Source organism: Lasiodiplodia theobromae (assembly GCF_012971845.1).
Source record: "Lasiodiplodia theobromae strain AM2As chromosome Unknown scaffold_28, whole genome shotgun sequence".
In the NCBI taxonomy this organism is placed as follows: domain Eukaryota; kingdom Fungi; phylum Ascomycota; class Dothideomycetes; order Botryosphaeriales; family Botryosphaeriaceae; genus Lasiodiplodia; species Lasiodiplodia theobromae.
This window is the reverse complement of record NW_023336486.1, coordinates 459623-482547: the sequence shown is the minus strand read 5'-3', so window position 1 is coordinate 482547 and position 22925 is coordinate 459623. Positions and strand designations below refer to the sequence as shown.

General features: G+C 56.2%; 9 protein-coding genes across 9 annotated transcripts; 5 read left to right on the top strand and 4 right to left on the bottom strand.

Moving 5' to 3' along the window:
• Positions 1–1202: 1202 nt before the first annotated feature.
• LTHEOB_8769 (Peptidase C65) lies at positions 1203–2917 on the top strand (the record flags this gene model as incomplete). The annotated part of the gene is made up of 6 exons (XM_035518282.1): positions 1203–1466; positions 1524–1610; positions 1663–1726; positions 1781–2043; positions 2092–2384; positions 2437–2917. 6 exons carry the CDS (start codon positions 1203–1205, stop codon positions 2915–2917), a joined length of 1452 nt encoding a protein of 483 aa, XP_035370074.1.
• A 1587-nt stretch (positions 2918–4504) lies between these two features.
• Positions 4505–5307, bottom strand: LTHEOB_8768 (Sorting nexin-3 protein; the record flags this gene model as incomplete). Its single annotated transcript, XM_035518281.1, has 3 exons — positions 4505–4533; positions 4739–5060; positions 5230–5307. The coding sequence occupies 3 exons, from the start codon at positions 5305–5307 to the stop codon at positions 4505–4507; spliced, it is 429 nt and encodes a 142-aa protein (XP_035370073.1).
• Positions 5308–6717: 1410 nt separating this feature from the next.
• Positions 6718–7250, top strand: LTHEOB_8767 (uncharacterized protein; the record flags this gene model as incomplete). Its single annotated transcript, XM_035518280.1, has 2 exons — positions 6718–6779; positions 6830–7250. 2 exons carry the CDS (start codon positions 6718–6720, stop codon positions 7248–7250), a joined length of 483 nt encoding a protein of 160 aa, XP_035370072.1.
• Positions 7251–8111: 861 nt separating this feature from the next.
• Positions 8112–10491, top strand: LTHEOB_8766 (Meiotic activator Rim4; the record flags this gene model as incomplete). The annotated part of the gene is made up of 7 exons (XM_035518279.1): positions 8112–8310; positions 8495–8809; positions 8857–9022; positions 9080–9297; positions 9357–9544; positions 9599–9872; positions 9929–10491. 7 exons carry the CDS (start codon positions 8112–8114, stop codon positions 10489–10491), a joined length of 1923 nt encoding a protein of 640 aa, XP_035370071.1.
• A 790-nt stretch (positions 10492–11281) lies between these two features.
• LTHEOB_8765 (Urea transporter) lies at positions 11282–13980 on the bottom strand (the record flags this gene model as incomplete). Its single annotated transcript, XM_035518278.1, has 6 exons — positions 11282–12378; positions 12438–12565; positions 12641–12857; positions 13615–13647; positions 13775–13854; positions 13919–13980. 6 exons carry the CDS (start codon positions 13978–13980, stop codon positions 11282–11284), a joined length of 1617 nt encoding a protein of 538 aa, XP_035370070.1.
• A 752-nt stretch (positions 13981–14732) lies between these two features.
• On the bottom strand, positions 14733–16075 carry LTHEOB_8764 (Phosphoribosylaminoimidazole-succinocarboxamide synthase; the record flags this gene model as incomplete). The annotated part of the gene is made up of 2 exons (XM_035518277.1): positions 14733–15530; positions 15905–16075. 2 exons carry the CDS (start codon positions 16073–16075, stop codon positions 14733–14735), a joined length of 969 nt encoding a protein of 322 aa, XP_035370069.1.
• An 835-nt stretch (positions 16076–16910) lies between these two features.
• On the bottom strand, positions 16911–18170 carry LTHEOB_8763 (Mitochondrial carrier protein; the record flags this gene model as incomplete). Its single annotated transcript, XM_035518276.1, has 3 exons — positions 16911–17129; positions 17185–17929; positions 17986–18170. The coding sequence occupies 3 exons, from the start codon at positions 18168–18170 to the stop codon at positions 16911–16913; spliced, it is 1149 nt and encodes a 382-aa protein (XP_035370068.1).
• Positions 18171–18677: 507 nt separating this feature from the next.
• LTHEOB_8762 (Complex i intermediate-associated protein 30 protein) lies at positions 18678–19346 on the top strand (the record flags this gene model as incomplete). The annotated part of the gene is made up of 1 exon (XM_035518275.1): positions 18678–19346. One exon carries the CDS (start codon positions 18678–18680, stop codon positions 19344–19346), a length of 669 nt encoding a protein of 222 aa, XP_035370067.1.
• Positions 19347–19866: 520 nt separating this feature from the next.
• On the top strand, positions 19867–22879 carry LTHEOB_8761 (Anaphase-promoting complex subunit 5; the record flags this gene model as incomplete). Its single annotated transcript, XM_035518274.1, has 7 exons — positions 19867–20611; positions 20664–20757; positions 20817–21228; positions 21280–21319; positions 21457–21563; positions 21617–21753; positions 21931–22879. 7 exons carry the CDS (start codon positions 19867–19869, stop codon positions 22877–22879), a joined length of 2484 nt encoding a protein of 827 aa, XP_035370066.1.
• Positions 22880–22925: the final 46 nt, after the last annotated feature.

Below are 22925 nucleotides of genomic sequence, written 5' to 3'. Positions count from 1 at the left end.
AGTTGCTTCTACTCTAAAGGCTGAAACCTGCGGTAGAGCGCGGGCATTCCTTTTTCCTCGGGCGCGTAGCGAGCGCTTTCCTTTTGGCTGGGCCATCCGTGTGAGGCGGCATGCGATCGGGCGGGCAGCTCGCGGGCGCAGGCGCGTAGGTGCAGGCTGAGTGTTGCAAGGGTTCCGACGGTGCGGAAGGCTGGACGCCACGGTGGAGCTCGCGATGACCTGGAACCAGGCTCGCCGGCCGTGTCTCGCGCGCGCTGTGTTGCTTGGGGGCGGCGTGCGGGCGACAGATCGCCTCGGGGCGTCCGCTGGCGCTGTGCGAGCTGGTTATAATGCTGCAGCCGTGTGCAGCTGCGCAGGCGGCCACCGAGCCTTGGCTGCCCGCTCCACCGGCCGCGGCGAATCAGACGGGCTCCCGCCCAGGACGTGCGCCGCGGCGTGACGGCAGCGACAGTATGTAACCTATCTCATTTTGCTGGCCGGCCCCATCTTCACCCCGTTAGCCCGCATTCGCACGCAGCCGGGCGGCCTTGGAGCCAGCAATGCAGGGCGGCCGGCCGGCGGTGATGCGTTGTGCGTGATGGAAGCGGGCGGCGGTGATGGGCGCGTCGCCGGCATGGCGTGGGGCGGGAATGGCCTCCGCCTGCCTGAGCGCACACATTTCCTGTGCGCCGTCGCTAGGCCTCTCACAGCCTGTCTCACATCGCTGCCGCATTGCTCGACGCGCAGGCGGCGGCGCCGCGTCGATGAGCTTCTTCAATCCTGGGCCGGCCATCGAGTGCGACGGCGGCCCTCGCCGTTTCATCGCCGTGTGCGTGAGGGAGCTGCGCTGCGGTCTGGGACGGTACCTGGCAGCATAGTCGAGAGACTCGCAAGCCCCATCCCCACAGCTCAGCGTTGCCTCCATATATTGGCATCCTCCTGCTGCCCCTGGCAAAAGCTCGCGGTGTCACAGGAGAGTCGCTGCTGCAACCACGGGCGCGGGTCTCTGCGCATACTAAAACCGACTCCGCTGCCATTCCTCCATGGCCGCTCGTGGGTGACCTGCAATCCCGCGCCGCCGCCGTGCAATCTCCTGTCCTGCCTCTGCCCTCAGCAGACGCGCAGCAGTCAACACCATCGTGACGCGTGCCTGATCGCCGCTGCCCCAGCCCGCTTTCCAGAGCATCCGCAAGAGCCCCAGCGCCCCAGCGCCCCAAGCGGCCATGAATCGCCAACCCGTCATCTCGCCCAACTTCCACCACTACCCTGCGCAGCACTTCCATGACCCGGCCCTTGCGTCGGTGTCGGCGCTGTCGTACAGGTCCTTCCAGCTCCCCCATCGGACCGCGGAGCTTCCCGCCGGCTACAACCCAACACCACTGCCTCCGCGCCCGCCAGCCGCCAGGATGAGCTACCAGCAGATGGCCGCCGACGACGAGCTCGCCCAGCTGCAGAAGCTCTCCAACGAGTACCAGCCCGAGGCCACCGTGAGTCCCCGCGCCCGCCCGCCCGCGCCCGAGAGAGCTGTTGCTGACTCCCCGCAGGGCCCGCTCGTCGGGCCAAGACAATCCACGGCCGCCATCACGACCGAGTACGCAAACGGCGACCCCGTCTATCGTGCGAAGACCCAGGTTCGTGTGCCCGCCCTACCCGCCCGCCTGCTCGCCGCTGAACTCGTGCCAGAACCTTCCCTACAAGTATTCCCACTACCGAACGTGTCGCGGCGATGGACACTGCGGGTGGAGAGGTATGCACCGCCGCCCCGACCAAGAGACGCCCACGCTGACATGACATGATGCAGCCGTGGCCTTTGGCTACTTCGAGGCCCTCCAGCGCGCTGGCGACCGCCACAAGTTCCTCGAGGAGCAGAGCCGCCTGCGGTCGCTCGCCAACCTGCTCAACCAAATCGGCCTGCAGGCCGACGTCTATGAAGACTTCGCCGATGAGACTCTGGGTCTCCTTCGCAAATTGGCCAACACTTCCGCCAGCGACGATGCCCCGCTGCTCGACGCGTTCAATGACATGATGGCGTCGATGGGCATCATCACCCACCTCAAGGCAAGTGTTCACATGATGGCCGTGTGCGACGCGTACTAACATTAGCCTTCGCAGCTGTTGACCAGTGCTTGGATCCAAACCCATCCGCAGGACTTTGAGCCATTCCTCTTGGGTCAGGACTTGCAGCAGTACTGCCGGTCTCATGTCGAGGCTGGAAACTGCGAGATAGAGCACGTTACATTGACCGCTCTTTTCCAGGTCTTGCTCAAGCCTGCTGGATTTGCGCTCGAAATCTTGTATCTGGACCGCAGCGCAGGAGAAGAAGGCGATATGTACCACTTCGAGGCGACGACCCACGATGGCGTCCCAATCATGGATCCTCCGACCGTGAGATTGCTTTATCGGCCGTACGTGCCCGTTCTCTTCCGTGGTGCTACGCATGATCTGACCGAATTGCAGGGGCCACTACGATATCCTCTACAAGGCCGAGGAAATCCAGCGCACTATGGCACCTCAGATGCCTACTCAGGTCGCTGTCAACCTTGCGCCCCACTTCAATGAGGATTACGTGCATATGAACAGGGAGTTCTCGGACGTACTAGCTTACATTCCTGGCATGGGGCCCCAGAGCTTCGCGCCTAGCTTAGGACAACCGTCGTACATGTCTGATCCATTTGCAAGCTACGCGCCTACTCCAACCCAACCTCCACCACAGCCTACACCCCAATTGTACTCGCCGCTACCAGTCCCTCACAGTCAGGAATATGTAGCCCCCAACGTAGCCCTCGAAACTGCTCCTCCCGTTGGCTTGGCAATGCCCGGGACTGGCAAGGTCGATCGTGGTTCCTTGTTCAGGCCATCGGCATATGAGTTGAAACCGGACTTCAATTCTGGCCCTACTCATTCACCAACCTTTCAGACATCTATCTTCAAGAAGTAGGGTCTTCGTTTCTCGTGCCCCGAACACTTTGACTAACTGGATTTAGCTCCCACTACAACACCGCACACTTCTTGAATCCAGATTTTCAACCAGAGGAATGGTCGCCAGATACCGAGTACTCTTCCAATAGTCGAGGACGCCACAAGTCTACATCCCAGTAGTCTGCGCCACCGCTCGCACAACGTCCTCGGTCGACGCCGTAGCCTCAAGCCTGGTTCGATCGAAGATGGCATCGCCGCTGCGCTTGCCCAGCTTTTCGATTTGTCGTTGCATAACATCATTAACGAAGTTGAGCGGATGTCGTCTTGCTTTGCCAGCCATCCTTGAAAGCATCAGCTTGCTTACTTCGACACGTTTATCATATCCACTCCTGGTTGTTTTTGGCGCAACTGAAACAGGTTTCAGCAACTCCTCGTTTTCAATGTTCGCATTATATCTTTAGGAAACGCCGTCACGACCTCAATAAGACCATCAGCCTCAGGGTGCCCTTAGCTTTGGAATTTCTAGGCATTGCCCTATATTTTAGTCTCCAGAGTTTGTTTTTTTCCTTTCCGTCACTGCGTCAGCTTCACAGCCGCTGATAGCCCTTCCTCTCCCTTTCTCGGATTCTATCATTTCAGGTAGCACTCAAATAATCTGGTCATTCAAAATCGTTTTGCGTTTAACTGTTTCTCTTTTTCCCTTTTGTCTCCTAAGTTTGTTATTTGTCAACAATCAGCGCTGCTCCGGTTGGCATTCGAACGGAAAATGGTGTTTTATGTCAGATGCTCTCGGATATGGAAATGGAACTCAGACGAGCGTATTGATGAAGGAGTCGCCGGAGTCAGGCATTTATATACAACAAATTGTTCCCTGTAATGGAAAGCATAATACTAACAAATTATAAAAAACACTCGACAAACATAATAAAGCAGTCCAGTTCGAGGTCACACAGGAGACATGCCCTACCATAAAGAGTGACGTCGATCCTTGCTAAAAAAAAAAAAAAACTAAATTAGGAACTTTGACGTACAGAGCGCAGGAAACGTCTGGGAGAAATGCTCGTAGGTACCTGAAGCTACCGTCCGGACGACAATGTGGAATTAAAAATTCTACGTACACGTCCGGACGATAGCTTCAACTACCCATGATATGAACAAAAAAAAAACGCTCCCAAAGGTGTTGAAAATCAAGCCGCGGATAAGCAGGCAAATAATTTCCCTGCAGCTTCCAAGCAAACACCAGCCAATTCTCCCAAAAGCGCTAGATAGCCTGAACAAAATCACCATGGCGACCATTTCAACAAAAGGTAGATTGACAGCAGCAAAAGGGTATCTATATCAAGCTTCTGTAGGGGCATTGATGCAAGCTCGCTTTCTTTTCCTCTCCTCGCCTTCCATCGCTCCAAAAAAGTAGATTGCACAAACAAGCAAACAAACCAAAAGGAAAAGAACTTAATATCAAGTGCTGACGCGTCAGGACCAACCGAGGGCTTAGTGTCCGGCATTTTGCGGTCGTACTTCCACCTTGATCCGGTATACAGGGGGTTTGTTGTTTACACAATCTCATTTGATCATCTTGCAATTGTTTTCTTCTTTTCCTGTTTCCTCACCACTGGTTGCGGTCCCAGTTTGGATCTGTAAGATTCAAGTCAGCACCGCATTTACTTTCCATGCACATGTATGCATCCGCACGTCCCCAAATCCCCTGTTCCCCCGCGACAGCGAGTTATTCTCCGGCCCTTCCGAGTGCCTCTTCGCTGACAAAATACTCCGGCACCTATCCTCCTATTCCAAGCGCAAAGGGGGGGTTTTTGGTTTTTGTAGACAGAGCAAAACTCACCTTGGACAAACGCGGCCAGGACCTTGCTCCCCGTCTGCAAGAGCGGGTGGCCGACGACAATCTGCAGGAAGCGCTGCAGGCCTTCGCGACGGTGCTCGATGACGTCGTCGGAGAAGCGGTTGGTGAAGACCTTGCCGGGGAGCGGGGGGATGGTGACACGGGCAGACTCGCGTTCGAGGATGTCGCGGAAGGCCTCAAAGTCCGAATAGCGCCGCCGCACCGAGGACTGCTTGAGCTTGAAGGCCGGGATGTTGGTCTTCATGCTGATCTCGTACGTCGTGTACATGCCCCGCCCGGTGCCGTGGGTTTGCGGGTTGCGAACCTAGAGGTTGGGGCGTCAGTGGGGAAGTGCTTGGGGAATGGATTTGCAGTCGGGGGGTATGGGGAATGTTTCCGGGTATGGGCAAAGGTGCTGCGCGGTACGGCAAGGGATTTCGGAGGATTCTGGAAAAGTGGCGGTGGGGGGCTGGTGTTTTCTTCTGGGAACGCACCTCGATCTCGAGGAAGTTCTCCGGAGGGCCGTAGAGCTCCTCGTAGGTTTGGGCACGAGAGTCGGGGAGCGACTGCATTGCGCTGGGAAACCTGCTTGCGCCGGTGGTAGCCAGTTTGGCGGTAGGGACGAGGCTGGGTATGTTATTGCGTTTCGCGCGGGTGCCGGGCGTGTATGCACGCGTCGAGGAGGACCTTCACGTATGCTCGAGCTTCGCGCACGTTGCGGGTATGCAGGCGGTTGGTGTTGCAGCTGCGGGCGAGCGCGAGGCAGGTGGCTCGGGAGATGTCGCCGAGGTGCGTTGGATGTCAGAGCTCTCGTGTGATGCCTGGGATCGGCGGTCGAGCGTCGTAGTGGGTGGGTCGGGTAGGAGAGCTCGTGTGCGTGCGCGTGCAGCTGCGGCGGGCGAGGATCGTGCGTATGCGTGCGGGCGCGAGTCTTGCGGCGGTGGGAAGCAGGAGAATTGAGGAGAAGCAGGTAAGCGACGAGAGAGCAGAGGTGGTGGTCCTCGCCGTCAGGCAGAGAATGAGGGGCACGATAGGCGATCCATCCCGGCAAGAACGCCAGCCAGAGCCCCCGCCGCCGCCGCCGAATCCGCAGCGGCGCGGGATCCCCTACGAGTAGGCGTGCCAGCTGTTGGTCTTTGTGCGATTCTCCCAGCTTCCACGCGTCACGTCGACTGGGTTGCTGAGTGTTCACATGCCCACGGGCTTGCTGCAGGCCCTGCCACGCCGCTTCCCCTCCCGTGTCGCTGACGCACGCGAAGAGTTGCAGGTTGAGTGCCTGCTGTGCAGCCCTTCGTCTTGGCTTGCTGCTGTCGTCTTTGCCAGGCGCCCCGCCTCCGTACGACTCCAACGTACTGCCCGGACGTACGAGAACCACACCCTTAACATAAAACGCTCTACCGGCTTCGCTGCAGACAGTCTCCGGTACACCGTAAGTTGAGCTTGCTTGTCTCTTTTCCGCTTCCGGCATGTACCATATTTCTGGTGAAGGCGCGAAGGATGATGGCGATCTGACAGGCGCGGATCTTCCGGAGCCATGGCATGATGTGAGCCCGGCGGTGTGCCGAGCAAGCGCGCCCACAACACTAGCATCTTTTTTTGGTGTCTTCTGTAAATGTCATCTTGGACAAGGGTTTCCCGTCTTCTTGTGCAATCCGTGTACTTCCCGTAAACGTGCACATCCCGGTCTCTCGGAGTTGAGTGCGGTTTCTTCCCTTCCCAAGACTCTCCTTCCCAAAGCAGAAAAGTAAGAAAGAAGAGTGATGGCTCAGCGGAGAAGCATGGCGGACACTTGGTACCACGGACTTGCTGACACGCCGCACCTAGCCAGCCTTGCTATAACTTATCTGCGAACTGGTAAGCAGCACGGCGAGCTCGTGCAACCCTTTAGAGCCACTTTCGGAAAAGGCACTGATTCTTTGGGGCTCTAACTCAGTTGATACCTCGCTCCATCCGAATTGGGCAAGTCCAAGACAAGTATCAAAATGGCCTCTTCTCTGCCTACTCTACCCCGCATAGTGTTCACGATCATCGAGCCGATTTCCCTGTGCGTTACGCCCCGTTTGGCTTGTTTCGGTCTTGCTGACGATTGTCTAGGGTCGCTGGATTTTTGGGTCCTCTTGTCTCGCCGCAGTTCTTTGCAGCTTCGCAGCTGGCCACCACCAAAGCTGCTGCTGAAGCTCATGAGTTGACCGCGACCGAGCACATCCTGGCCCTTCAGCTTGGAAACGCTTACCTCTTGCTTGGATTCCTAGGCGTGTTCATACTCAACACGACACTGGACCTTCCTACTGTGAGAGCGTACCTGGCTGCGCTGTGGCTGGGAGACATCGGCCACGTGCTCATCACCGCCTGGGGACTGGGACTCAAGGGGACGTTCAACATTTTTGGTTGGAACGCTGTGACCTGGGGAAACATTGGTTTCACCGTGATGCTTTTCGCACTGAGGAGCCTGTACTTCCTTGGAGTTTTCGACAAGAATGGGGCAAAGAAAGGCAGCAAGAGCAAACAGACGTAGCTCAAGGCACGTGGTTGGGAGGTTACGAATGATGGCATTCCTTCAGTGGCACAGGAAAGGGTAAGAGCAACAGTTGAAGCCGTTTTCTTCCCACAAAAACAATCGCTGACATTGTGCACGCAGATAGCAGGCCCAAGGCATCAGATATATTCAGAGTAGCTCCATGCGCCAGCGCCGCTGCAATTGATATTAAAGCTTCGATGACCATGACCTCCGCAATGACGATAGAACCTCCCTTTGTCATGCGTGATGTTTGCTTGGGGACAGACTGTTCAGATGCCCACCGTCGTCAAGCAAAGGAGTGCGATTGCCTGGCAGCCTTATTCGACGCGTTGTCGCACCAGGGTCTGCAAAAACAAGATGGGAAGTCGCGCCTTCTCCAGCGAGACGGGCCATCATGGTGATTCCCCACACACGGCCCGGAATCTGCGTGTGTACACGTGAGAGACGATCCTGATTCGGACTATGAGGGTTGTCCGGGCGAGCATGTCGAGGTGAGGTCGCCTTCGACTGACGCGCCGGCTATATAAGCGCATAAACCTCTTCCACCATCCAACACCCAACCTCTCCCTCTACACTCCACTTTTCGTCGTGACCGGACGCCACGCCCCTCTTGCTCCTGTCGCGACTCAATCAATCCGCTTCTCAAGCTCTCGTCGCGCTGCTAGCAACCGTCGCAACAAGCAATTGCGCATTGCACCGCGCCGCCGCTCGCAACATCAGCTCTTGGTAAGCTCTGTCTTGCGCATGAAGCATCGGGTGCCGCCTGACGCAACTGACATCCTATTGCACTTGTATAGCCTCAGCTGACAGCTCAACCGTACAGACTTCAGGCCGTCTTGGAGTAGCTCGCGTCCAGCCATGGATCAGGTCACTCCGCCCTCATCTTCTCACGGCAAGCACCGCCGTACACGCTCGACCCCAGATCGCATGTCTGGTGGCAGTTCTGATGCCGAGACTGCCTTGAACTCCCCCATCGCGCCCTCCACGCCCTTCAGCCCGCTCGAGCAACGCGCAGGCGTCAATGTCCCGGACACGCCTCTCTCACCGCTGTTCGATGGTAAGTGCCTTGCCTACTTCATTTGGTTCACCTGCACAGCAAACAACGGGCGCTTCAGTCCTTTGTTATTCCTGCACTCTCACCTTCTCTCACTTGCGAGCCCCATCTTTCTCAATCCTCACACTGACTTAGCACTCTACCTCACCTCACTTGAAGTTCTTGCTAACCCTGGCTGAATTCGTAGATATTGCTGATCATGATGAGCACTGCCGTGTTGGCAGCAGCGAGGAGATCAAGGGCTCGCCCAAGCCTGCCCCTGCGACTGGGGTCTACGAATACCAAATCTTCCTGACAAATCCCGACGAGGAGTCGACCCCGATGGTGGTCAAGCAAGATGGAAAGACGCCCTTCGAGAAGAAAGATTTCGTTCCGATCACCAATCACCGCCGCGTGGACCGCCGCAGACTGAACCCTCAGCGCCCTCACTTGGTGCCAAGCCGCTCTGACCCAGCCGGTGTCCATGCGATGTCCGGCAGTCACCCTCCGCAGTTCTCCGATAGTAAGCTCTCAATCTATCCAACCTCATCTCAGCCTAACTTCAAATAGACCCTTTCATGCAGAGTTACCCTGATCCCGCTGTCTCCAGCGAATCATCTCATCCAGAGCTCTCTACCGACTCTGAGGACTTCGTCCCTGGCCCTTTGCTCTCAAAGATTGATGCTAGGAATGCCCAAGCGAAGCTGTCTCCGGAAGCGTGCCTCTTCGTAGCAAGGTTAGTGCTCTCTTCTTCAACAACATGGCTTGATGATCTAACCATTTCATTCCGCAGTCTCCGGAAGGACAAATCAGACCAGGAAATCTACGCTGCGTTGGTCAAGGAATTCAGCAAGCATGGCACTTGCTACATCAAGGTGAAGCGGAACAGAGAGCTGCCAATTGCCTTTATTCAATACCACGAGAAGGACAAGGCCGACATGGCCATGGAGCGTGCTAGTGGGGCCTTGATCCTTGAGCGCCCGTGCCGGATCGAGAAGGCCAGGGCTCCTCGTAAGTCACTGATACGTTCTCCGCGAAACGAACGAAACCTTAACCTGATGTGTGTACAGGCTCTGTTTTCGTCTCCCGCCGCGATGGCAAGACTCCCTCCCGGGCCGAAGTCGTGCAACTTCTCCAGATGGTCGGCCAGGTTGACAAGATGTGGGCACTCTCGGAGATTGATATGGAGAGATTTGCACTGGCTCCCGGCTTCTGCTGCCGCTTCGCCTTCTACCAGGACTCTGTAGACGCGATCACGGTCAGTCCACCTTGTCGGGGTCTTTCATGGCTTGTCGTTGCTGACTACTTGCAGCGCTATCGCGATCACATTGTCTACGACGTGGAGTCGTTCCTGGCGCCGGAAAAGAGCCATCAACCCACCTTCGACTGGGGTAGTGCGCTTTCGGAGCCGAACCGTTCGTCAACTACCCCCAACTTCGATTTCAACATCCACATGCGGAATGCTCTGTGGGTTGGAGGGCTCCCGCCGAGTGTCACCAAGTCCGAGCTGATGCGGGTCTTCTTCAACCAACGCCGGGTTGTTTCCAATGTTGACATCAGGATCCGTACCGCTGCTCCGAGCACCAGTATGTCGTCTTGTTTCATGTTGTATCTCTAAGTGACCAGCCTAACCGCACTACAGATGAGGCTAGCTATGCGGTCATCTACTTCGCTGATGACCAGAGTGCCCTTGACGCGGCTTTGTGCACGCACCGCAAGCTGCGCCTCCACACTGGTGAGCGTGTTCGCATTCAGTGGGCATTCAAGAACTTCCTCCGTAACTTCGGACGTGGCCACACTTCTGGACCCAAGAACTATCACGACTGTGCTGCTGGTACGCACTTCGGCAACCACGGCAGCTTCTTCCTTGGAGACGCCAACTTTGGGCGTGGTCCTCAAGCTTTCCCGCTTCCCACCCGTGCCGTCAGCGGCTACCCTCGTCCGGCTGGTGAGATGTCATCTCCTAACGGTGCCTTTGTTAATGGTGCCGGCCATTTCCATATGGCAAATGTTATGGGCCAGCATGCGGCTCAGCAGGCTTTTGTCAATGGCCAGGTTTATGGAGTGTACCCCGGCCCCATGGCTGAATCTCAGGCCAACAATGGACATGTCGCTAACCGCGCAACCCCTTCGACGGCCTTTGCGGGCTACCCGGTTGTCAACGGCACCTACCATGTGTGCTCACGCTTCCCTTCGAGGTTGTAAAGTCCAGTTGTACACTTTGTCGGCTATGACTTGACCAGATGCTCTTTCGATTGTCGACCATCACTGCATTCAAAGCCCTGAGGTGGCAACGAATAATCCTGCGACTGGACCAATGTTCCAGTGTTTGCTTTCACACTTGCTGATATCCAAAGCGTTTATGAGGTACGGAGAAAAACGGTCGGGAGATACCCTTGGTCGGCTCAGGCGAACGGCGATGAGGGCGGAAGTATTTGCTTTATTCCTTGCTGATGACCTTTGTTCTTGATTTTCGGGAGATACCCAAAAAGTACCAACGGTGGATGGCAGGACAGACTGTATAAAGAAGTATATAAAATACAAAAAAAAAACTTGAAAGAAACTGTTCCTTCTGTCTTCCAGTTGTTCAATTTGTGGAAGCAGCAACTAAACTACGGGTAGTTGAAACTGTCGTGCCACATTACTGCAACGCAACTGATTCTTGTGTGCGTGTGTAGTCACAGGTCGATTTCAGTCTGATGTAATAGAACAGATAACGCATTTCATAGGACGTCTAAGTATGTGTAAACGCTGCTGCTCTAATAACCCATCTATCGCCCCGCCTCTCATCCATGTCTCCTGATTCCTCTATATGAAAGTATTCTTTCATCGTCTGCTCATAATACTCTTCTCTCCCTCCAGCTCAATATCCCCCACAGCGTCCTTCTCCTTCACTCAACCTTCTCTCCTGCTCATTCTCCCGATATTCCCGCCAACAACCTCTTTACTCCCTTCCCACCGTCGAAAAAGAGAGGACAACTGGGTAGGAAGCCCCTTAAACGAACTTCCCATCCTTCCCAGGCTCCTCAACAACACGGCTCACGCTGCCATATCCTTGCGTATTACCGGCAGCAGCAACGCCCAGGCTCCTAGCATCATCGCCAGCATTCTCCGGAGCAGGCAGGGGCCGGTCCAGGGCGGTGAACCTCTCTCCCTTGACCCTGGCGAGAATCCACAGGGCGCCCATCCTCACGCACCAGCAAGCGGCAGCCCACAGCAGGCCGCCAAAGGGCGCGGCGACGAAGGCGCCAAAGGCGCTCCAGTCGTCGCCGTAGAGGCCGTTCTCGAGCAGGATGAGGTTGGCGGCCTGGCGGGCGTCGCCGTGGTAGTAGACGCAGCCGAACAGGAAGACGGAGAAGATGCCGCCGAGGCCGCCGACGACGACCTCGGCGCCGGACCACCACCAGCAGCGCTCGCTGAGCCCGATGACGAGGACGGGCACGAGCGAGGCCGAGACGAGGTCCGAGATGAGGTAGACTTGGAGGACTGAGGGCGAGCGCAGCGCGACGACGATGACCGGGATGATGGCCAGCACGACGAGCACGCGGATCCACCACAGCGGCAGCCGGTTGCGGAACAGGTCGTTGGAGCCCGTGGACACCATGGCGGATTGGAACGAGTCGAAGGCGGCTGTGGACAGGGCCACGACCATGACCAGGATGATGCCGACTACCCATGCTGGCAGCAGCGAGAGGAGGCTGAAGAAGGCGACGGAGCCCTCCTGCGGTGGGTCGCCGGGCCACGCGCCTGACCATGTTGCCAGCAGACCGCTGCAGCCGACGAGAGTGAGGATGATGGTAACAGTGACGGCCGCTATGGTCACGGCAATGCGCAGGTCCCGGTCGCTGCGCGAGGCGAAGGTGCGAAGCCAAAAGCCGCTCAAAAATAGGTCGTTGGTCAAAATTGCAACCGGAAGGATGTAGATAAGCTGCCAGCCCAACAGGTTGGCGTTGAGGTAGCCAGACGAGTCAATCAGCGAGCGGTCAACGTTTGTCTCAACGCCTACGGTAATGACGCCGATTATGATCAATCCAAGCACCATGACGCCTTGGATATTATCCGTTACGAACGACACTTTGAATCCGCCGAGGGCTGTTAGGTGATGGTTAGTCTTTTTCTTAAGCCCTGCAGAAAAAAAAAAGACCACTTACAGGTGTAGATCGTAGTGACCACGCACTGGACGATCGTGGCAGGGAGACCATCAAGACCAGTCAGAAGAGTGATGATTTGTTGGAGCGCAGATAGCTCTGCAACCATGTACAGGAAAAGCGTAATGAGCCTGAGCAGCCTTGTCAGTTTTTGGCTGCAGCAGGAAACCCATCCAGCGAAGACGAGTATCGCAAGCAAGACTCACGTCATCAAGCTGAGGAACAGAGCTGCTACTATGCCATAGCGCTGCCTCGTCCACTCGGTCAGCACGAAGCCTTCCGGGCACTTGCGCCTGATGATGGGACCCAGGTAGCCGAATATCAGGAGCGGCAGGCCCGAAGACAGCGCGTACACGACGAGACCGTGCACGCCGGCAATGGTAGCGATCTCAGGATACGTGAACAAGATTCCAGAACCGAGAGCTGTTCAGTCGAAACAAAATTGCCTAGGTCAGCTGGATGAACGGCAGAAAAAGGGGGGAGCTTGGGGTGGAGGGGGTTAATCAGCGGCAGCACATTCCTCACGCAAGTATTATCTTGATCGAGTTTAAACGGTACTTCTCAGCTTCGTCGTTGCAGAAACCCACGACATCTCCTCTGGCTTCTCTTAACAAGCTAGCTCAGAAAACACAAAGGGTGGATGTTGCAGAGTTCCTGCTCGACTAAGCGCCCGTAGTGAAGCCGCACAGGGGATGATCCAGCTGGGTCTTCTCCACATCATCGCTGTCTTACCACAGATGCAGACATTGCATGCACTCTCTCAATCACAAGAGGACCTGTTTCCTGCGGACCGGCATTCTCTTGCCGAGAGTGACTCGTATCGGCGGGAGAGAGATCCCGTAAGCCCGCAAAACAAGCCCAGGGATCGAGTGATTCATCAATCATAGACATCATGTCATCCAGTGAGGATGTGGGAAAACTCCAGCGGACATGACCACTGCGAAGAATCGATCTGTAATACGAACCTGGCCAGAACCTGTCCTTGTTGGACAATCCGAAGAATACCTTGCACGTTTTCAGTCCTCACCGGGGGGCTCTCGCCTCCTGCCGGTGAGGTGCTTTGCCTGAGGGATGATCCGTGTCGATCATTGCTGGAGGAGCGTTGCTGCCGCTAACCGGGATGGATGCTGGAGAATCGGACTGCAGAAATACATCTGCCTGCCGTCGGTGCATCACTCACCCGAAGCTATGAAGTTCAGGGCGAGTGGTATCGCTGCGCATCGGAAAAGTCAGTAAAATCACAACTAACGCGGCAGACCCTCAAGAAATATGCAGGGTTTCGCCGCTTTGGCCATCATAGTGGCCAAAATAAAGGAAAGCATTGCGTCTGTTATTCTGACCCTTCTGAGTCCTGTTACTGGACAGATAGTCCGATTTGGACTGGTGGCGGAGCTTCCATGCCACAAAGACACCGCAGATTCTGCGAAAGTACCATTAGTCGGCTCGAACCGCGTTGCAAGGCAAGCACGACAAAAAGAGCTTACAGGAAGGCGCCGTAGGTAAGATAGATAATGGCGTTGGACGCCTGGAACGACGGGACACCCATGTTGGCAGAACGCTGGGTATTTGTCGAGCCGAAGAGGTAGTAGCACGCTTTATGACTGGGGCGCGCAGTGGAGAGTAAGCGGACGAGGATAAGAGGTGGTTGAGAGAGAGGAGCTCTCTTGAAGATCCTCGCGGTGAGATTTTATTTGACCGGTCGTGCAAAGCGAGCCCACCCGATCTCGCGCCACCCGAGCGCCGTACCTAACCCGATTACGGCAGGTAACCCGACCACGGATGGTCTCACGCGTCATGCGCGTGATCTGGTGTCTGGGATGCTCCTGCACTACTTCAGCACCCTTTCCATGCTAATCTTTAGATTCGATGGTGACCGTGACGATATGACACCGTAGAAGCCGTGGCGAACGCATTTGTGGGTAGTTGAAGCTGATATCCGTCTGCAAATGTAAGCTCTCAGGCTATACAATACGTCCGAACAATGTATTTGACTGCCCAAGTTAGTAAATTGAATAAGTCTCTGTTTTTTTTTTTCGGTTTTGCGATGATCATTTTGAGCGAAGGCTTGTAACTCAAAGGGGGATAAGAAACAGCAAGGGAGAGAGGCGGCAAAAGAGTAAGGGCACAGAGTAAGGAAATCTGAGTTCATTTTGCATTTCTGTCCATTTTTTTCACAGCTTGGGGTCAGCTGGTAAGCGTATCTATGAATACGCCAAACTCCACACTTTTTTTTTTTTCTCTCTTTATAGTTTTCAAGACACCACAAGAAGCCCACCTTCTCCATCAGGAAGGGCTACTTCAAGCAGAAGATGCACTCCTCCACTTCTCCCCCGTCAGCCTCTCATACGCCTCGACGTACTTCTCGCGCGTACCGCGCACCACTTCGTCGGGCATATCGACATCGTCCTTGCCCTTCAAGCCATTCTTCGTCAGCCAGTCCCGCAGGAACTGCTTGTCGAAGCTGTCCTGGCCCTTGCCGACGGCGTAGGCGTCAGCGGGCCAGAAGCGGCTGCTGTCGGGCGTCAGCACCTCGTCGACGAGGATGACGTCGCGGTTGGGGTCGGCCGGGTCGAAGCCGAACTCAAACTTTGTGTCGGCGATGATGATGCCGCGCTCGCGGGCGTAGGCGGCGGCGGCCTTGTAGAGGGCCAGGGCGAGCTCTTCGATGCGGGCGGCGGCCTTGTCGCCGACGATGGCGGCCGCGCGCACGCGGCTGATGTTCTCGTCCTTGCCGCCCACCTCGGCCTTGGTCGACGGCGTGTAGATGGGCTCGGGCAGCTGCTGCGACTCCTGCAGCCCCGCCGGCGCCGGCTCGCCGTGGATCGTGCCGCTGCGCTTGTACTCGTACCACGCGCTGCCCGTGATGTAGCCGCGCACGATGGCCTCGATGGGGAAGATAGAAAGGCGCTGCACTTGCATCGAGCGGCCCGTCAGCGTCGACAGTTGCGCTGGCGAGAGAGTAGGGCTCGCTGCGGTGATGGCTGGGGGGAGATCCGAGGAGATGAAGTGCGTGCGCAGCGAGGGGATCTGCGCCCGCAGGTAGCGGAACCAAAAGGTAGAGAGGTTGGTGAGGAGAGCGCCTTTCTCGGGGACACCCTGGTGAGACATTAGCTGTGATCACAGGAAAGATGGGATCGATGACCTGATATAAGGGCTAAGGCAGAGTGCTATACATTGACCATAGCTTTATTGCAGGCAAGGAAAGAAGGCTTGCCAACGGACTGGTGATGGGGACCAAGCAATGATGAACGGCTATGTGATGGGGATAGGCAGGAAGCAAAAGTGAAGACATGGGAGTATGGACTGTATACATGAAGATAGAGTTGAGACGGAATTTGTGGAGTTCCCCACAGCATAAAGGCGGGGAAGCAGAGCAGAAGACATTTGAGGAAGTTGTTTAATAGAAAGAAAAACGTGATGAGAGGAAAGGCCTGATATGAGAAAGAAGATTGGGAAATGACTGCGCTTACATTCTTCATAATCACGTCGTAGGCGCTGATGCGGTCCGTTGCCACGAACAGCAGCGTCTTGCTGTCGATTTCGTAGACATCGCGCACCTTGCCGCGCGCCAACAGCTTGAAGCCATGGTCCTCTAGATTAGTGGACACAATGGAAGTGGTAGCCGGGTTGATGGTCGACATTTTTCACCGTGCAAAGTAAGAAAAAGACGTTGTTCTGGTTGTTGAGTCAAAGGAGCAGAGGTTGACGATGCCCGGAGAAAATCTTCGGCTATATGGCGGCCACCTTTTTCGTCGCCGTTTGGCCGTGCTGAGAGGCAAACATATGGACTTGAAGTTGATCGCGCGAAATGACGACGATGACCTGATTTACGAGCGAGACTTCGGCTATCGGCACCTAGTTCGCGCCTTCTTTGCAGCGAATGATGTGGCTGTCGGATGAGGCAGAGTTTGGTATGCTAGCCAGCAGTAGCGGCCAAACGCGGCATGCCGATCACACCGACGCTTCGCAACGAGTACGTCGTGATGACCTTGCAAGCCGCAGCATCGAGTCGAGCCCTGAGAGACCTCTTTGTCCAGCCTCTTTTCATGGAAAGACCTGCACTCCGTGAATGGCGCCAGGCAATGACATCTCGTGACGATGCAAGGCCTGAGGTATCGACATTGAAGATCTTTGCTTTCCTGTTTGCATTGATCTTGCAACCACGCCGACGCCTTCTCAGATCAGAGAGTATCTTTGGCAAAGTACATACAGTACAACGCCGTGTGTAATTTATCGTACAAGAGCGTAGCCAACCAGATCTGTACATCTTCCGCGAACTTCATACAACCCGCACAACCTATCAACACGTGAAAGAGCCATGACCACATCTTCCTCATACTACAGAGCGGAGCGAAACCCTGGACATACCCTGTGCAACGCCGTCCAATGTACACTTCTCCAGAATGCGCCGATTAGAAACCCCACAAAAAAAATAACGCCTTTACTTTTTTGTCCGCACCAGGCAGAAGCTAATGCTTATACGTGGGAAGTGGCGCCCATGAGCTTGAGAGCGCTCTCGTATGTTCCGAACATGATGGCTGCGCTGGGAACCACACGCAGAAGATGGGGAGTCAATCCACCATACAGGCCCAGCAGGCCCTCTTCCTTGGCGACAAGCTTGAAGCATTGGACGAGGCCGGTGTATTTCTGGAGGCCATTCTCCATCGGCGCCAACCGCAGACGCGTCCGCACAACCTGGTTACTCCGTCAGCTACTTGCCTTCGCAAATGTATCCAGGCACATCGCCTACCTCGTGAGGATACGTCAGAATCGTCGCGATAAACTTCGCGAATCCGGCTGCACCAACGCCTCCCGTCCATTGAACCGTCTTATCCCAAGCGTTAGGCTCGCGACCGGATGCCTCCAGCTTCTTCTGCCTGTTGGCAAGACCCAGCTTCATCTGCTCGTACAGGACCCACTGCATGGTGCTTTCCGACACGCCCAAGTAGCTCGCCGTGAGACCCTTGTACAGTCCGCGAATTCCCTCTTGCCGAATCGTCTGCATGGTGCAATCCAGCGCGTTCTTGTACTGCCTGCCGCCCTGGGACTTCGCGTGCGACTTGTCGAGCTGCAGCCTCGTCTTGACCAGCCAGATGGGGTTCGTCGCGGTACCCGTCACGACGCCGGCGGTTGCTGCGGCGCAAAGGTGCACCCAGGCCGATTCCTTTCCGTCGTTGAGATATGTGCTAAGCACGCGCTTGCCGTTGCCGTACGTGTAGAAGTTGATTGCGCGTGCGGGAACTACGCCGATCAAGTTCGGGCCCAGTCCTTTGAACAGCGCTCGCCAGCCTTCTGTGCGAGGGATGGCGAAGAGAATTTGGAACGTTTCACGGAAGTGGAGGAGTGCGCTGCGCGTGAACGACATGGTCGACGGAGGAGGGACGCCGCGGGCAGCCCGGGAGGCGAGCAATTGCTGGTGGTAGTAGTCAGACTGTAACCGGGTCTTCAACACGTCGAATGGCGCTGTCAAGGTCGCGGCGGCTGTACCGCCCATGCTAGTGAAAGATTCCTGTCAGCACAGGCTCGAAGGAAACTGCTAAGGTTCACGTACGCGCCAGCGACGAAGTGCGCCCATGATTTCGCAAAGGGCGACGATTTTGCAGCCACCCGAGGGTGATTGGAATCTTTTGAGAGCAAAGCATCCCCGCTCTCTCGCGGCTGGGGCAGGGGACTCTGCTCAATCGCAGACCGCGCCACCCCCAGCGGGCGGTTGTCCTGGGCGGATTCGAGGGTCATATACGATGCGGCCTGAGTTGTCGCGGAATTTTTGGCGTGAGGTTTGGACGGGCACGGGTGCCGAGTCTGTTGGAGAGGCTCGCTGCGGAAGTTCCTGGACTAGCTCGGGGGATGGAGAAGGCTGTACGTGTAGGGTTGCGGGAGAGACAGCAGAAAAATTGGAGAAGGGTGGATGTGGCGCGACAAGATAGCTCTGCTGCGGAGGGCGCGGTCGAGAAATTCCTTCGGGCGAGGCGTACCCCGGTCGAGCCGGCGTCATTCATCGCGCTTGAGCTCCGATCTACGAGAGCTCCGTTGCCGGCCTACCGCTCCACCAAAACCACCTATCCTCTCGCATTCAGAAATCAAAGCCATGCGGTCTACAGCGGTGCTCGGCGCTCCAGGCTTCTGGAAGCGTAGCGTCGACGAGCTGCGCCGTCGCTCCAACACAGGCATGCCCGATACCTTGCCGCCGCCACACGCTCCAGCCTGCTAATCTGCGGCCATGCAGTCTTCCAGCTCGAAGCCATGAAAGGCGCCGCGCCGTTGCCCCTCGTCAACTTCTCCGATCCTTCGTCCATTGGCCTCTGCAAGCGCATGTCCGACGCCGACATTGGCGGCTATTCTGAGATCCACCTCGACTTCGTTCCTCAATCGCCGCCGCATGCCCGCTTCCATGGGAACATCTCCATCCAGCTCCCCCAGGACAATCCCAATGTTACCCGCACCGGCTTCGCTGGTTGGCGGACGCATGACCGCCCGCCCACCATCTTCGGCAAGTCGCTGTTCGACTTGGATCCGTACAAGTACCTGGCGCTGCGCGTGAAGTCGGACGGTCGCAAATACTTTGTAAACGTACAGACAGAGTCGGTCGTGCCGACGGACTTGCACCAACATCGCCTATTTGCGCGCAAGCCTGGAGAGTGGGAGACGGTGCTGATTAAGCTGAGCGAGTTCGTGCGGACCAATCACGGCATTCCAGTGGAGCCGCAGAAGGAGATGATGAGGCAGAGGGTGCGCTCAGTGGGCATTAGCTTGACCGACAGAGTGCCTGGGCCGTATGAGCTCTGCATTGGCAAGATATGGGCCACCAATGAGCTCAGTGAGAGCGAGAGTGAAGAAGATGCTCGGCTAGACGAGATCACTAAGGCTCCCTCGGAGGAGCCTACAGAGGCCGAGAAGCCGAGGACTCTATGAACGGTGAGATCAAGCTTCATCTGTGATACGGCGTTTGGCGCATAGTGTACAACAACCAACGTTGGACTAGTTGTGGAGGGGCAGTTGAGCGTGTTATAGGGAATTGCAGAGCTAGCGAGGTTAGTTGCAATGCTCACGGAAGCAAGTCCGTTTTGGAGACTTAAAAAATATCTCCAGACCGACTTCTTTAACAGAATGTAGATAGTTGCGCAGCCAATGCATTTTTTCTGTGTCACAGCTGTAGAAATGCTGGGCCGGATAGCTTAGGTCCAAGCTTCCGCCGTGTGCGCGCCTTCCCGTCGCGAACAAAACAACGTGCCTGGCCGCCCCACCATCGCACCTCCCACATCTACAGGCAGCCCGGGCCATTAACCCCTCATGGGAAAATGCAGATCATGTGGGAACAGTCTGGAACAATAAACTAAAAACTGCCCAACTACTGTTGAAAAAAAGGAAGAGAAAAACAAAGGCAATCCCACCTCCACCGCACATCGCATCTGACCGTCCTCCTATCGCGACCATGGCGCGGTATCTAAATCCTCAGAAGATCAGCCTGTTGGTTCTCGCAAAACTGTACTGCGAGGCCTCAGCCCCATCTCCGGCCACCATCCCCATCCTCACCTTCCTCACCTCCCAGCTCATCTCGGACAATGCCGCTCCCGGCGGAGGACCCAAGTCCGCCGACGACTGCATCCTTACCCTGAAACACTTTGAAAAAGTCCTGGCCGCCCATGCATACCTGGCCGGCGATCCGCACTCGGAAAACAGGGGCGAGACGCTGTACGACGCGTTCCTGGACCGACTGTGGTGCATCGACACCCTGGACGCCCTGCACAGCTTCTTCGACGGGCTGTCGGAGCTGTTAGGCAAGCCGCCGCGCAACTTCATCTCCTCCACGGAGCGGAAACATCCTCCGCCGCGGATTTTCCTCTCGCGCACCTCGCCGCTCGGAATATTCGTGCGCCGTGCCCAGCTCGAGTTCGCTCGCCTACAGTTCCATGATGCGAGCAAGCTGTGGCTCGCCCTCGTCAACTACAAGCTGCCAACGGCTGATTGGTGGCGGGAGCGGAGGCGCGCGCTGGATGGCCCATCGCAGTCGGGGAAGCCGTGCTTTGATGAGAATCTGGTTGGGTTGGGATTGGAAAAGGGAGACGGGCTGTTTAGAGTGGCATATGGGCAGTTGGATGAGATGAGTGAGGAGGAAGGGCTGGCAAGTGTGGACGAGATTGAGAAACTCTTGGCATTCCAAATCGATCGACTGCAGAGTAAGAGAAAAATGTTCAGGTTTGGAGCCGTCAGCTGCTGACTTCCATGCAGAGTACGGCAACCGTGTGCCGGATGATATGAGAGATCGCTTGCGAAATATGCTGGGCCCGACGGCTGCGGTGCCCAGCCTTGCGCATTTCGTCAAGTAAGAACTCATATGTGCCCAGTTATGGAAGTATGTGGAGAATCGCTGACCGGTTGCAGGTTCTTTGATGCATGGAGAGCAGGCGATTACACGTCCTCTTTCGACAACCTGCATCGTTACTTCGACTACACCATGCAAACGAGAGACAAGACTTACTACCAGTATGCTCTCCTCCACATGGCTATCCTTCAAGCGGACTTCGGCTGCTTCAGCGAAGCCATTGCTACCATGAACGAGACCATTGCCACCGCTCGTGAGAACCAGGACATGAGCTGCCTCAACTTCAGCTTGAGCTGGCTGAACCATCTTGCCAAGGCTTATCCAAAGCAGATCAGAGCATCTGGCTATGGCGGCATGCTGGGCTCTGAACGCGACGGTTTAGCATTCTTGAAGTCGAAGGCAAGGGAGACGAAAATGTGGAGCTTACTGAGCTCGACTCTCCTGAGTGAATCCAAGATGCTTCTCTCCAATGTATGTCAAACCTCATCCACATGGTCAACAAGCTGTCTGATTCGAAAGTAGGGCTCGAGCGTACCTCGTGCCTTCGAGCACATTTATCAAAGTGCGCATCTTAACGTGGTGCATAACATCAGAAGTAATATCGGTTCCCAGATGTTGATGCAGGCCTCACTATACGGCAGGCTAGGTTGGATACCAGCACTTTCTCCACCTTCTCTTTGATACTGATTGGAGTTTTAGGCGCCACGGACCTCTCCGACGCTGTCTGCGACATACTCCGTATCTGCTACGGTAACGTATGCCCCGTAGAAGACATTCTCCGTTCCACTTGCCACAGCGCATACATTGTAAGGCTTGCAGACCATACTGAGACTGTGGGGCTCGCTGACACTTGAATAAGAGATCACAAGCGGGAGACTATGCAGGAGCATTTGAGATTCTTGATTCCATCAACCAAACAGACCACCGCACCCTCAAATTCCATCAGTACATAAGCAATTACGCGGCCCTACTAAAGACGAAGCAAGCTTTGAGAAGGTAAACACCCCAAAAAGGATACCAATACCACAAGCACGTCCGCATTTTGGGTAAATCGCACGACACTAGGACTAGACTTGGCAGTTATACCTCAAGCTTCCCTCTAACTTTAAATCCGATGAGACCACCCACATTATCAACTCAGCACCATGACTAACACCTTATTTCATCCTGTAGATCTGATTTTACCGCCGCGACACATTTTCTCGATGCCCTACGCGCCTTCCGCCCCACAGACCCGGAAGTTTTATACCAACTCTCCATTCTCGAGGTGGATGCGCTTACACGCCGCGGCGACTTCGCCGCCGCATTCGTGCGTGTTGACGAGCTGGCTGCTGACCTGAAGGCCGAGGATGCGGATGTCTACCAGCGTGTGTACTTACTAACGCTCAAGGCCGCGCTATTCGCCAAAGCCGGCGTGCCCGAGAAGGGCTTCAGCGTGGCAATGCGAGCGGCGAGCGCGGCGCACCGCGCGAGATTGTGGCCGGCGCTGTGGGAGGCACTGGCGGCGGTCCAGGCAATTCTGGTGGAGTTGGGCGAGTTCCGCGCTGCAAGGCGACTGGGTGATGCCATTGCGCCGCTGGCGCTTGAGGCGGGCGATGAGGCGTTGTGCGCGAAGCTTTACCTTGCACTGGCGGACTCGTGCGTCGGCATCGCGGGCGAGGAGCAGCAGCAGCAGCTACAACACCATCACCAACAGCAACAACAGCAGCAGCGCGATGTGGCTACTTCTTCCTCCAACGCCCTCAGTACTGCCGCATCTGCCGCCGCAGCGGACGGGAACAGCCCCACTGCTTCATCTTCTGCCAGGAACGAGGGCGGCGGGGCGACACACCAAAAGACGCTCGCCGAAGCGATGCTGTTCCTTGAGAAAGCTCGTGATTGCTTCCGCGCTATTGAGGACGTGCGTGGAGAGTGCGAGACTCTGGCTAAGCGTGCGCTACTGGAGAAGCTTCGCCCGGCCATGGCTGCGGACGACGGAGGTGGACTCATTCCCGGCGGTGGTGCGTTGGGACACGGGCAAAAGGACGATGCGGCAGCCGTGGAGGAGGCGGTGGCGTATATCGGCCGGTACAAGGCCGTCATGGAAGGGGACGGGGCGGCTGCTGCAGAGACCGTGGGGTAGTACTGCAGGTAATAGAAAGGATCAAAGAAGCTTTTCTTCCGGGAGG